The 15706-nt window shown below is 36.9% G+C and overlaps 1 protein-coding gene across 1 annotated transcript; it reads left to right on the top strand.

Moving 5' to 3' along the window:
- Positions 1 to 3068: 3068 nt before the first annotated feature.
- On the top strand, positions 3069 to 4719 carry LOC141677579 (photosystem I reaction center subunit psaK, chloroplastic-like). The gene is made up of 3 exons (XM_074483575.1): positions 3069 to 3232; positions 4168 to 4248; positions 4428 to 4719. The coding sequence occupies exons 1-3, from the start codon at positions 3146 to 3148 to the stop codon at positions 4653 to 4655; spliced, it is 396 nt and encodes a 131-aa protein (XP_074339676.1). The 5' UTR covers positions 3069 to 3145; the 3' UTR covers positions 4656 to 4719.
- The last annotated feature ends 10987 nt before the right edge of the window (positions 4720 to 15706 follow it).

Raw genomic sequence — 15706 nt, 5'->3', positions numbered from 1 at the left:
ATAGCTCTCACTGATTTTCAGCTCTCTCATCGATTTCTCTACCCTCATGAAGGGTTTGGCTTGCTCATAGAACTCGGCCAAGGTCCTCGGCTCACTCGCTTGGAGGTTCTTCCAAAATTTCGATCCTTCTTTCAGCCCTGCTATCAAGAAATTTTTGATGGTCTCCTCACTGGCTCCTCTCACCTTGGGGACCTCGGCGTTGAACCGACGAAAGTATTCTGCCAAGGGCTCCCCCTCCTTTTGCTTGATGTTGGCTAACGTGGCCACATGAGGCGAATAGTGGATGGTGGACTGAAATTATCTAACGAACAAGTCCTCCAATTGCCTCCACGTTCTTATGCTAGCCGGTCCCAACTTGGAGAACCATTGTTGGGCACTACCTCTGAGTGATGCCGCGAAGAGTCTGCAGCGGGTCATCTTCAGCACCTGATAGACTTCCATCTCAGTGTTAAATTGTATAAGGTACTCCGCCGGGTCGGCTTCGCCGTTGAATAGAAGGTCGGGGTTATGCCTAAACACCCGAGGTAGGGGGATGATCGGATAGCAGCCGTAAACGGAGAGGGGGCAGCCGAGGCATGGGGCCCTCTCTTCTCTCACTCCATCTCATCTAAGATCCTTCTTAGGTCCCTCACCCTAACAACTTCTCCGTCTCTATCACCACCCGCGTTACTCGAATGGTGTGAGCCTTGAGGTCGTTCGCGGCGTCCCCCTCCTCCGGCTCGCGCCTGCGACTCCTCTTCACGATTGTCTCTGCGTCTACGTCGCTCCTCCCTCCTGGGCGAGGTGTGTTGACGTTTTTCCGGAGGGGTCGCTGCCCGTTCTCTTTTCGAGCCTCTCTGATCCACGGGCTCTTTCTCTTCTCTCTCCTTCTTGCAATTCTCCAATTTGAGCCTGAGGTCATGCTCGCTTAGTTTTTTACCCACTCGGTCTAGCACGCTAGTCGACCTTGCCTCAGATGAAGCTGGCTTCTGCCCCGATCTCGTAGAGATCTGGCTGCCCCGCTCATCATGGCCTCGGGGTATATCTTCCTTTTCACGCGATGTTTCTTTCTTCTGTTTGGTCTCGGTTGCCACATCATCGAAATCGTGGATCAACTTCTTCTGAGGGCCTTTGCCCTTCCAGCTACGCTGTGAGACCTTGAGGCGGCGCGCCTTACGCTTGGCATTCCGGACCGAGCTTCTTTCTACCTTTGACATTCTGGCGTTGATCTGATTCATCTGATCGGCCAGCCCTTCGAGATACGTCATCACAGCCTGCCCGTCCACGGTTGCAGTTGGTGGAGGTGGCGCCTGATTCTCTGGGGGCGTGTGTTCGACCTCATTAGGGTCCTTCTTCTTGCCTCCGCTTCCTGGTGTCGCCGCTTGCTTGCTTTCTTTGGTCATCTTTCTCTCTAAGATGAATGAACCCCCTCCTTCTAGCGCCAATTGTTATAGGGAGACTTTCGTATAACAGTGTTGTGGAGGTTAATGGGCGGAACAAAGATCAAGGACGGTGTTTGAGGGCGGAGGAAGGTTGTTTGGTGGTGGCTGAGCTTGTATGTTGACTCCTTAAGAAAGAATAGGGTTTGTTATTCTCTGTCAAGTGTTGACTCATGTCTCATACAAGTGCCTACGTACCCTATTTATTGGGATCAAGCCTCACGTAGTTCTTGGGGGACAATTCACGTAGGCTAGGGTTAGGGTTTTCCAACCCGTGCAGCCCAAGCCCACGATAAAGCCAAGCATTCGGCCAATTAGTCACGTAAATCTCAGCCGGCTCCACACGCTTCCTACAATCTCGCGGCATCTCTGCAATCCTTCCCGTGATTGTAGGAACAACCCGTGTCGGCCCCGAAATCTACGAGCAACTCAATCATCTATGAGTTACTTTCCATGTTGCACACAAATTCCTACGACGCGAGCCGGCCTGGTCACCTCGGCTCGCACCGCCTTCCTTTTCAATTAATAAATACAATGTTACCTTTGATTTCATATTGATATGGGCTCATGAGCCCGGCCCGCGTGTGGGCATCTGAACCCGGCCCGCATGTGGGCACCTGAGCCCAGCTCGCTTGAAGGTACCTGAGCCCAGCTCGCTTGAAGGTACTTGAGCCCACCTCGCGTGGGCATAACCGAGCCCAGCTCGCATATGAGAGCGTAGATGACAAATGGGAGCCCACCTTGCATGTGTGAGCCCAGCTCGCGTATGTGGTCACGTGAGCCGAGCTCACACATCATGAGCCCAACTCACCTGTCACAAGTCCAACTCGCATGTCATGAGCCCAAGTCACATTGGTCCACGATTCTAGCCCACATATGATAGTCCAGCCATTCAATGCATCTAAGAGGACCTGTTTAGGACTCATGACCGAAAGCGGGCATAACACTCAGTATATCAAACTGCACCAGAGTTCTCGTTCTTAAAGACATATAAGAGTCTTATTGACAAAATATTGATTGCTTCTAAACTGCACCAGAGTTTTAGATCTGAAAGAAAGACATATAACTCTGCTTATACTCATTCACATTTAACAGATTGCCTGATTTCCCCCCTTTTTTCTTTAAAATTTAAATGGTTCTTTCCTATAAATAAAGCTAATTAGTATTTTGTGTCTGAAATAAAGGGGTGCTTTTTCTTTTTGGCCAAAAAATATTAAACAAAAATTATGTTACTCATATTTGATCGGGCTTTAAGATTGACAAATTTGTTACAAATTTGCACTCAATTTATTTAATATACAACTCAAAACGAAACCCAATTTTCAGGATCATTAATCTTTTTGATTTGGCGTAGAAATTGTTGAATTTAATGTCAGTAGCTATGAAGACTCTATTTAAATAACAGCCTAAATAATCACACGAATTCTGATAGTAATGATGATGATCCAGGTCATTATTTCTTTTTCATGATAGTATAAATCTATTCCTATCCAACAAATTATATAAACAAAATCTTATCCAAAAAGGATTGCCAATACACAATTGCCATGTCAGCAACAAGATTCTTTAGTGTATCCTGCATCAACCAGAGTCCACAAACTCTTCATGTGGCTGTGACAGCACTGACCTGCTTATAGTTTATAAACTTGTTAATTTCCCAGGGACTTGAATTTATTCATAAATCTGTTGAATTTTATACATACATCTTTTTATTGTCATCAGCAAAAATGGCAACTGCAGCTATGACAACTATCCCTCAGTTCAATGGTCTCAGAGCCAATTCTTTATCAGTCTCCACCCCTGTCAGAAGCTTGGTCCGTCTCTCATTTCCTCTTTTACTTCATGTCTGTGTGTGTGAGTTAAATTTTTAGTTTTGTGATGTTTCTTATTGCTTGTTGTTCTTTTGCCAGTATATTTTGTTTAGTTGATCTGTTTGAAATTTGAGTAGTACAATATTCATATTCATATGTCAAGTCAGGAACAAATAAATTGTAGATTGAGTATTTGATTTGGGACTTTTCTCCCATAATGCATTCCTAGTTTCACAGCCATTTAAAATTAGTGAAAACTTTACTAAGTCAATGAGATCAGTAAAGAAAAGAACATGGTATCTGAACACACAGTTTCGATATTCCCTTAACGAAATGTGATATGCATTGGTGTATGGTGTACCTTGAAGGTATATCAAATCTGAAAGTTGAACTTCTAGCAGCTTAAAGTATGATCAGTTCAGCAAATTAACTTAGCAAAAAGAAATTAGGAATAAAGTATACTAAATGTGCAAGAAAGAAATTAACAGACTGCAGTGCTTGCAATGATTAGCAACTAGCTAGTGTTAAGATGTACGATCCATTTGGTGGTTTTTCCTGCACTTTAGCATTCTGGAAGAGTCGGCCATGTACAGATCAGGTATACCGATACAACACAACGAATCAACGAGCAGTCCCAACTCTCAAGTTCAATTGGTTACTGAGACACTTGACAGTCTTCTAACATCTAGATATTTAGTCTTTTCAATTACTCCTCGCTCTCTGATTCAAAGGAATGGACCTAGAATACTTTTACCCTGAAATCTGGTTAACAACTGATTTTTTCGTATACGTACAATGAAGGTGAGGAAGCATCCATACCTAATCACTGTCGATATGAAAAGATTTCTTATTATGCTTCATATATGTTACACATGACAATGCTATATCATTTTCCAAATCGTCAATTAGGTTAATGAAATGCATGGTCATTGCAACAGGTATCAGTTCGACCAATGAAGCTCAAAGGGAATGGAGCTTTGGGAGCCCGTTGTGATTTTATCGGATCATCAACCAACTTGGTAATCATATAGTATTTCTAGTTGTATTAATATCATCTCTTGTTCCTTGAACACCTGTGAATCGTGATAGTAAACAAATTTATTACGTGTAGTAATATTATTTACCATCAACTTAAAAACACAAGCGAAAAGCTTGACTTGGCTTCAAAACAGATAGTAATATTCATACTTATGTGTAGATAATGGTGACTGCTACAAGCTTGATGCTTTTTGCTGGAAGGTTCGGGTTGGCGCCATCAGCAAACAGGAAGGCAACCGCAGGATTGAAGCTTGAAGTGAGGGACTCTGGCTTACAAACAGGGGACCCTGCTGGTTTCACCCTTGCCGATACCTTGGCCTGTGGAACTGTTGGTCACATTATTGGGGTTGGGGTTGTTCTTGGCCTTAAGAACATTGGTGCTATTTAAACATCTCTTCTCATTTAAGTTGTTGATAACGATTTCTTGTTTTAATTTTTGTTCTTTCCCTGTATACAGTTGTCATGAAACAAACGTAAGAACCTTTAGAAACCTACCATAATCAATCTTCAGTGATCCAGAGCATCACCAAAGAGGATACAATCAATTTAACAAAACATTGTTCTACGTTTAGTTTGAAACAGGATTTAGTAATTAATAATAACATTTTTGAGAAATTAGTGCACGAGAGCAACTCCAACAAAATTCTGTGTTTTGAACTCATATGGTTCCCTAAAATACTGGGACAAAGTTATTTCATTCCAACAATATCGTTCCCTGTATTTCAAAAATAATATTCAATTGATAATTTGAATTTTGAAATTGTAACTAAATATATATATATAAAGTGCCACTCACTAGAAATTCTGTTATAATGAAAACTGGAAATTAAAATTCTTTTTTTTTTAAATCGCGACGAAATATAGCACACATGGTATGTAAATTGATCATTGGATGATGGAGAAAAATATACCGAAGTCGAATTTTAAAAAAAAACTCAATGATTAATGGGAAAAATCGAATGAAAAACGGTGGAGATTAGCTGAAATTGTGTATATCTTTGTGGTGCCTATAGTGGCCATTACATGAGATTAATCTAGGGTATAGATTAATTTTTAGTTTTCATTTTGAGACTTATTTTTTTTGCCGGAGATTTTAAGGCTTATTTCTATTTGTACATGTGCCTATACATATATTAACAACTACTCTCTTCCCTTTTTAATTGTAACATTTGACTTTTAAACGGTCAAATAGATCAAAATTTGACCAAAATTAATTAATATTTTATCAATTGATAATATAAAAAAATCATTGGAAAGAACTTTTAATCTACTTTAATATGTAATTTTTTTATTTTTTAAATAATGTAAGAGCAACTTAAAATTTTTAGTAAAAAATTAGTCAACTTGACCAATAAAAATAGAAATGTGACAACCAAAAAGGGACGTAGGGAATACTTTCTAACGTCTATATTCCAACGACAATATTCTTACAGGTATATTCTAACAGCTTTATTCTAACGGCTATATTTTAATATTATATATATATTATATATATATATATATTATATATATATTTGTTAGAAGTCCCAGTATATTATCCAAACATACTTGAATTCATTCCACGATGTCAAATAATATTCGAATTATCCACGAGCTAATGGATGCAGAAGAAGAGGCTCAAGCCCTAGTGACGATGACTAATGTTGCTTATCGATATTATTAACAATGTAGAGAAAATACGGCGTCGCGTCATGGTGGGTCAGTAATGAATCATCGTGTGTTTAATCGAAATAAAGAAGAAGGTCATGCTAGACTTTATCATGATTACTTTTCTGATACAACAACATATCTAGATGAATTTTTTCGTAGAAGATTTTGGATGCGACGATCATTATTCGTAGAAGCAATTACAGTTCATGATAATTACTTTACTCAAAGAAGTAATGTCGCTGGAGTTCATGAATTATCATCTCTGTAAAAAATAACAGTCACATTTAGGATGTTTGTGTTGTGTAAGACATGCATGTATAATAACAAGACTAAGTTACATTGACAACCTTGAGACTTAGTTGTTTGATAATCAACTTTGTATTTTGTATTGTATTCTTTGAGTCTGTAAAAATGTTAGAAGATTAGACTGGAGTATTTTTCTGTAAACAGATTCAAGTTAAGGAATAAACTCTGGATGAAGATCAAGTCATGATCATGCCTCAGAGAAAAGTGAAGAAGCTTGGAGTTGAATAAACTGTTTTATGAAAAATATTCTAAGTCAAGATATCGACAAGTCATGGATCAAGCAATATAGAGAAGTCATTCGAGAAGTCAAGAATGATTTATCGAGAAGTTCAAAAATCGACAAGTCATTTCTGCATGTAGAGAACTCAGAGATATCAACAAGCCAAAATGAAGATGTGAAGATTGGAGATATCGACAAGTCAAAATGTATATATAAATTTGAGAGATATCGACAAGTCAATTCTACATGTAGAGATCTCAGACATATCGACAAGTCATTCAACATGCAAAGATCAAGAGACATCAACAAGTCAAATATACCTATAGAGAACTCAGAGATCTCGATAAGTCATTATACTTATCGAGATGTCACTTCTCTACAGAATAAACTGGAGATCTCGATGTGCCTATCAAATATAGAATGCAAACAAATTCAAAATTAAGATTATCAGTCAACAAACGATCTATCAATTAGATTGAAAAGTCTACAAAGTAGCTGGAGAGAATACAAGATCAAGGGCCAAGATTAACTAGACAAGTGATGGTCACAGACCTGCAAAATTCTGCATAGATTTGCTAAGCTAGAAATGAAAATAGAAAAAGTTTGCTTTAGAAAAGAGTTTAGTACATTTTAGTGCAAGTTTTGTAAACATGTGCTACTAGCGTATAAAGCATGCACTGGTCCTTAGTTTAGGAGTAACAAACAGATTCATATTTTCTTTTATTCTCTCAAGGAAGAAGCCGAGTTCTTATATTTTTAAGAACACAGAACTTGTAGCAAGACAAACTTAATTAATACAAATTAAGTGAGTTTTGAAATATTGTGCTTGTTTTAATTCTCCTTACACAATATCTATACAATTAAACTGCTTTATTCACACACAATATCCAAACTGTTCAAAATGACTAAAAATCAAAAGAAACACATTCACCCCCCTGTGTTGTACTCAATATCTAACAAGTAGTATCAGAGCAAAATCTGAAAGTAAACAGATCAAGATCTTGGAAGTATGAGTGCACAAAAGATAAGCAATATCAAGATACCAGCCTTTGGTAAAATTAACTATATACTTTTAAAAAAGAAGATGATGTTGTTCATAAGGATGGTCAATCTATGAATAGTGGCCTGCAACTAATTCTGTTAGAGTCACTTGACAATGTTATGTACAACAATATTGTCAACAATGACACGGCCAAACAAGTTTGGGAGAAGATTGAAATTTTGTGTGAGGGTACAAAGGAAGTTAGATCAAATCAAAGGTGGATATTTATGTCTCAGTATGAGGGTTTTATGGCAAAGCCTAAAGAAGGAACTACTGAAGGTTTTGAAAGGTTTAACAAATTAATAAATGACTTGCAGCTCCATGATAAGTATTATGAAGCTGAGGAGGTTAACCTAAATTTCTAGCTAGCTCTTCCTGACCACCTTGAATAGAAAATATCAGCTATTAGAGAAGGAAGAGACTTGAGCAGAATAATACTGGAAGTTTTATATGGGATCTTGAAAACTTATGAGTTTGAAATGTTGCAAAGAAAGTCATTAAAGGCAAACTAAAGACATGTGGTTGATGATTTCAGCGCCTTAGTTGTAAATGACAGTTAAGCAAGTGAAGATGAACAAGATACTCAAGTTCTAGTTATTCAATTTTGTGGAGCAAAAGAACAAAGGACCTTAGAAGCAAGTTATTTTGGAGCTAGAGGAAGATGAATTCTATACCCTTGATGAGCTAGATGAGATGGACCAATCTGTGGTTTACTTAGCTAGAAAGTTTTCTAACATAAGGGTAAAAAATCCAAGGTTTTTCAAGAATAAGGGACAGTCTTCCAACAGCAACAATTGAAAACCAAAAGCTCAGTATAACTCAGCTAGCAAAGGTGGCTACAAGACTGGATTTGTTGACAGATCAAAAATAAGGTGCTTCAACTGTGATGAGTTGGGTCACTTTGCTACTGAGTGCATGAAGTCTAAGAAGGTGAAGAAGGACAAAGACTATTTGGAATTTGAGGCAAAGTATGAATCTCTCTTGAAAAAACCGCAAGGAAATGCTTACATTGCTGAAGGAAATAGTTGGGATGATACTGATGATGAAGATGAGAATGAGGAGTTTGGAAGCTATGCACTTATGGCTCTTGAGCAAGGAGAATCATCCTCATCAAAATCAGAGATACCAACTCTAGCTACCATTGATTTAAATAGAAGACAATATAAAGAAACTGTTGAAAAGATGAGTGTAGAGATTTTCCATATCCACGCAAGCATGGTGGTAGCTACTGAAGAAGTGAGTAGACTATCAAAGTTAAATGAGAACCTTGAGATTGAGAAGCAAGATTTGGAACTACAGCTTGTTGAGCTTGAAACTGTCAAGAAAGAAAATGAATATTTGAAGAACAAGCTGAAGTGTGCTAGTGAAATTGAAGTTGTATTGATGGAAAAGTTGGAGAAGAATGAGGTGAAACTGAAGTCTTTTAGGAATGCATCTCAATTGGTTGGACAGTACCATGAGAAGAACAAGCCATGTGCTAACATAACTATTGGTTTGGACTATGATGCCTTGAACAATAATAAGAAAAGTGAAGGCAACAAGGTAAAGTTATTGCAAATCAAGATGTCTCATTTATGCTGAGAAAAGTTGATGCACCTTTGTTCAAGGCATGTGAAGTCAGTTTCAGTGAAGTTGAGTTGGTCATCAAGCAAGAGCTTACAAATGAAGACAATGAGAAGAAATGCACGAAAACAACTCCAACTCCTAAAACTGAAAAGAAGCCCATGGTAGATCAAGTTTCTAAGAATCCAATCAAGGAAATCAAGACTGAGAATGCAGAAAGGAGAAAGAAGAACGTGAATGGGAAAATTAAAGTGAACAAAAGCAATAACTTTGCATTTGTTGCAGATGCTCCCGAGAAACAATGTCAGAAGTATGGCTCTACAAATCACCTAACTTATATTTGTAAAAAGGATGTTAGTGAGCCAAAAGTGGGAGCATGCAGATACAATGAAGCAAAGACTGAAGATCCCTATTCCTTCTATGACAAATTTGATTGCATTCCTTGCAATATGAAAGTAATGACAAGTTGTCATAGACTGAGAGTAAATCTCAAAGATGCAAGAATTGAGTCTACAGCTGAGAAGGAAACTGGAAATCAAAATTTAAACACTGTTCTTTTTGAATCATCACATTCTACTTTTGCAAGTTCTGTTAACAAGAAGAAAGTACCCAACACTGCTTGGGTAGCTAAACACGCTTAATCCTCATTGTGTGCAGGGCAAGGTGAAGAATGTCATATGGATCATAGACATTGGATGCTCCAGGCATATGACAAGTGATAAAGCCCTACTATCACAATTTGAGGAGATGGTTGGCCCATTGGTGACTTTTAGAGACAACAAAGGATTCACAATGGGATATAACAAGCTAGTTTCTGGAAATGTTGTCATTGAAGATGTAGCACTGGTAGTTGGTCTTGAAGTCAATCTCCTGAGTGTCAGTTAATTCACATATAAATGATTCAATATTTCAATTGGCAAAGAAGAATGCTCAATTATCAGCAAAAAGACTGGTGAAGTTGTTTTGAAAGGAGCAAGAAAGGGAAGCTTGTTTGTTGCAGACTTATACTCAGCAAATAAGGATGGTATTTGTTGCTTCCACACCAAGCCATCTATTGAGCAAAGTAACATGTGGCACAATAAGCTCTCTCACCTGAATTACAAAGTAATCAATATCTTGGTGAAAAAGGAGTTAGTGAGAGACATGTCAAATTTGGAGTTCGCATAAAATAAAGTTTATGATGCTTGTCAAAAAGGCAAAATGAAGAGGTCTAGTCACAAGAGCAAAGCTGTGAATTCCATAAGTGCACCTTTGCAACTCATTCACATGGACCTGTTTGGACTAGTTAATGTTGTATCTATTTCTAGAAAGAAATATGCACTTGTTATATGCACTTTTGAGTATCGTTCAAGAGTTCTCAGCTTCAAGGACACCTCATCAAAATGGGTTAGTTGAGAGAAAGAATAGAACACTAGTAGATGCTGCTAGAACAATGCTACAAGATGCCAAGTTGCCAACAAGTTTTTGGGAAGAAGCTGCCAACATTGCATGCTATACTCAAAACAGATATCTCATCAACAAAAGTCTTTGCAAGTCATCCTACTCAATTCAATCAAAAAAGGAATCCTACTGTGAAGCATCTGCATGTGTTAGGAAGTAAGTGTTTTGTGTTAAAAGACAACTCTGAATATGTGGGAAAATTTGACTCTAAAGTTTTTGAATAAATTTTTCTGGGATATTCATTGGAAAGAACTGCCTACAGAGTTTATGTGCTTGAACAAAAGAAGATTATGGAAAGCACATATGTGACTTTTGATGATGACAAGTGTTCAGGCTTGGAATGCCTTGATGAAAATGAAGGTAAAGCTCTTAAGTTTGAAAATCTCAACATTGATAGTGATTCTGAAGATGAAGCTGAGATCAACATAAGCAACAGAATGAATGAAGAGTCACCTGAGCAAGTGAACCATGAGAATGGAAGCTCATCTCAAACACCTGAATTTGATAGCACAAACTTAGGGGGGAGAAGAAAGTTCTGCAAGTCATGCCAATGGTGAAGAAAATGCAGAAAATTCAAGTCAACCAAATCATACCAGAAAGTGGGATAAGAGTCACACTAGAGATGCAATTATTGGTGATCCAAATGCTAGTGTGTGGACTAGAATCGTAATTTCTAATGAATGTCTACATGCATGCTTTCTTTCACAAATTGAGCCTAAGAAAACTGAGGAAGCTCTACTTGATCCTGACTCGATATCTGCTATGCACTATTAGAAAAACGTCAATAGACATCGGCTAAAAACCGATGTCTATGAACAAACAAATCCGATGTCTTCGTGGGTGATGTTAAAGACCCCCTATTTAACATCGGTTTTAAACTGATATTAAATAAGACATATAACATCAGTTCTTTGAGTGAAACCAATATCTGTAACTTGATATTAAATTTCTCATGCATATCTAATCTTCATATAACATCATAATATGATATTTTTATCAATTTAAATATATGCGAGCTAAGAAAAATCTTTCCATTTACCCATTAAACTGATGTTACTTATAGCAGTAACAACGGCTTTCCTTTAAAACCGATGTAAATATAACATTTGACATCGGTTTTTTATTGGAAACCGATTTTTATTGGTGACAAACTGATGTCTATAAAGCTTAATAACATCGGTTTTCTGTTTTAAGACTTTTTTTGTTGTAGTATTTAACATCGGTTTTAATCAGTTTTACTGATGTCAATGTTCAACTAAAACTAATATTTTAAGCTTTGACATACATCATTTTCCACTGTAATGATGTCTTTACCTGTTTTATTAATGCAAATTTTAAAAATATAGATGCCAAAAATTTGCCAAACTACCAAAACTAATTACTGCATAATACATGTTATCTATAAATCTAACAACCAATATTCAAACATCTGGTACAACAGATTCATCTAATACAAACATCAAGTACTACATATATCCATCCATCTATTCTACTATTGTCTATATAAATAATTTGACTTAGTACCGGCAATACTAACAACGAAACCAAACAGGAAAGTATGCAAAACTTTTCAGGAGTTGTGAAGATCTTTAGTAATCAGGTGTTTGCGAGAAGGATCGACAATGTAAGGAAATGTAAGGATGGTCACAACTCTGAAAAGAAAACAAGTGCCACGTAACATCAGAGAGATTGAGAACATTATATATGTATTCATATCAAAATCAGAAATAAAGAATTCATTTCTAAAAAGTGAAGATAGAAATATATCATATAAACCAGCAACCTTCCAACAATGGTGGAACTATATCCTAGGAGGTCTAACCTTTCTAGTTGAGAAGATAAAATCCCGGAGAGCCCCTACAGGATCAGGCCTCGAATTCCACGCAACATATCATGACAACCTCTCTCTCAATTTACAAAGATTGACGATTGACTCGGCTTTAAGTTCGTCAGTATTTATAGAATCACCACAAGTTTCAAGCATTGAAAGCAAACTTAAGTATTCAGGGACATTATCGTGCAAAACTCTGACCATTATCAATGACAGTTGATAATACTTAAAATAGCATGCTTATTTGTCAAAGTACAGGTCATATTGATAAGATCCCAAGACTGATAATACATACCACCATGTTACAATACTATGAAACCTGTTGAGGAAGGAATTTGGTTCAGGTGGTTGTAGGAAGAAATTGCCTCCTGCTGTGAATTGGAATTTGAATTTACAGAATTTTTTCTAGCTCTGGAAGTTTGAAAAATTTAAAGCAGCTTCCAGAAATAATTTTTATACCCTCTGAAAATGATAATTTCCAGAACACATGTCACTCATAATTTACCACGGTCATTATTTACAGTGTTCAGAAATATCCAAGATAGAACATATTAGAAAAAGATTGTAAACTGAAAACAGTTGCCATGAGGCTATAGCAAATATCACAGTAGTTACCTGTAGGTCCTAGTTTTTGGTAACTTCTGTAAATGCAGATTTCAATATTCAGCCATCAAATAGAGTTTCTACCTTGTCATGGAGAGTGGCCTACTGTTCATATTTTTGTAAGCAACAGAAATCATCTCAAGAGAGTATTTTCCTGGTGAGAATGTTGTCTCAACAATTCCACCTGCATTCACTGGATTGAACTTCAGGACCTTTCAACAAAATGAGTTCTTAGCTTGTATCAGCAAAATGATTTAGTTTTATAGGACATACATTTAATGAAACTGAGAGCGAGAACAAAGATGCTCAAATACAGTATGTAGAATTGACCTACATACCATTTTGCACTGGATTGAACTTCAGGACCTTTCTCCTCGGTGCTCTCTTTTGCGGTAAAATTTTGACTCACCTCAAAGGAGGAGTACGAGTCTGAGTCTGATGACTCCGTCTCATAAGTTTCAACAACATAATTTTGACTCCGTCTCATTAGTTGCAATTTAAAACATAATGGTTAACATAAGAAGATAAACTATTTTGGCTTGTTCACAACATTAGCAGTTCAGTATACACTGCTAAGAAGAAATTTATGTAAGAAGATGTGGCGATAAACATCATATGAATTATATGAGAAATAACATAAAAGGGTACAACTTACTTAAAATGTTGGAGCTTAAAGAAACCCTTCCTACCCCCCCCCCGAAAGCAAGAGTATTATACATCAAAAGACAAAAAATTTATGAGTAGACAATATAAGGCTTGATATCCTAGGCTCTAGGCAGGAGCTCTAGACCACAGGCACCAGCTTCATGTGAATCAAGAAAAATACATGATAACTTGGTACTTGCAATAGCCGTGTTATGTTTTTTTAGTAAATTAATCAAACTATATCATGACCTTATCATTTGCACAACACCGAAAACAATAGTACTTACATTATAATTTCAACTTCCTTCCTAGACTTCAATTCTTTTTTCCAATTCATCATCCTACACATAAAATAGTTAAATATAGAGACAGAAGTTTATAAATCTGAACAGGGCCTTGGATTCATTAATTATATTACATACCCGATGCATAAAGACTTGTCAGAAATCGCCAGCCGGTTGGGCCAAGAAAGGCATGGGACTTGTTGGGCATTAAGGGCGATCCATCGGCCCCTTTTGACAGACTTCTTTGTCTATCTCTTCTCTATATGATATTTATTCTATCAATCTTTGTGCAGTGAGAGGAGGTGATGGAAGAACAGGTGTGTGGGAGGATAAAAACCAGCAATTTCACCTAACAGAAGCCACATTATGCGCGTTTTAAGAAACGGTACTATCTTCAATGACTGTTGAGAGCTTTTCCATCCGAGGAAGATAAAAACATACATGAGATTGACTCAAGTTCTCGCACCCCATGTAATTTCTCAACACACCCATCCGACTGTAGTGATATACTTCAGAATGCTATGTTTAAAGTAACATTAATCAAAAAACAAAGTCAATAAAATAGTACCAACTGTCATGGATGAAGCAACTACTTAATACATTATTACCCGTGTATTTTCCATGTTAGTAATTGGTTTAAAAAATTAGGGTTTCAAATTAAAAAACAATCAAACTTACCCAATTAAAAATAATCACTCGGCTAATTAAAAAATTAAAAAAAAATAGGTTTTCAAATTGGAACCCATAATTATAAAATTAGGGTTTAAAGCTTACCCAATTCAAACTTTGATCTCTGATTTAGCTTTAACTTTCAATTTAGCCTTAAACTCAGACTTAAGCTTTAAAATCCAATTTGAGCTCTAAACTCTGACTTGAACAACCTCCTTCGACCCCTTAAACTTCGATGAGAGTATACTGAGAAGAGAAAGCGCATAAAACATAGAGAGAGACTGAAAGCACATACAGAAAGCATCTGAGAAGATACAGAGGGATGGTAGTGGGTGTTCTTCAGCCAACTAGACTTAGATGAGAGAGTTCAGTGTCTTTGATTTTCTTAACTTAATGTTTTATATGTTATTATTTAAGAGTATATAAAATTTAATTTTTAATTTATTTTAATCTAGTGTTAGAAAAGGGGGGAAGATATGTGACTTAAAATTTTGGCTAAGGAAAAAATAAGAGGGAATGAATTATTTGACCAAGGGGGGAAACGGGAGAGGCGCGCTGGATAAATTTTTTAAAACGGACTTATAACATCGGTTGGGCTAAAAAACTAATGTCTATATTATAAAAACACATCGGTTGATTAAAACCGATGTAAAAAACACTTTTTACATCGGTGCCAATAGCAACCGATGTCTAAGAGGCGATGTATATTCTACTTTTTCTAGTAGTGATGCAAGAAGAGCTAAATTAGTTTGAAAGAAACAAAGTTTGGAAGTTGATTCCTGCACCAAAGAACAGAAGTATAATTGGAACAAAGTGGGTGTACAGGAACAAAATGGATGAAAATAATATTGTAACAAGAAATAAAGCAATGTTGGTTGCAAAAGGCTACTCACATGAGGAAGGAATTGATTATTGTGAAAATTTTGCTCCAATTTCAAGACTTGAAGCAATAAGGATCTTTCTTGCATTTGCTGCACACTCAAACTATAAAGTGTACCAAATAAATGTAAAGAGTGCATTCCTTAATGGTGAGTTGGAAGAAGAAGATCATGTGCAACAGCCACCTGGCTTTGAAGATCCAGAATTTTCAGACTTTTTCTACAAACTAATCAAGGCTCTCTATGGATTAAAGCAAGAACCTAGAGCTTGGTATGACACATTGTCAGAATTTCTGCTAAAACATGGA

The sequence above is a fragment of the Apium graveolens genome, chromosome 8 (genome assembly GCF_009905375.1).
Source record: "Apium graveolens cultivar Ventura chromosome 8, ASM990537v1, whole genome shotgun sequence".
In the NCBI taxonomy this organism is placed as follows: Eukaryota; Viridiplantae; Streptophyta; class Magnoliopsida; order Apiales; family Apiaceae; genus Apium; species Apium graveolens.
Note: the sequence above shows the minus strand (reverse complement) of the source record. Positions and strands in the feature narration are given on the sequence as shown.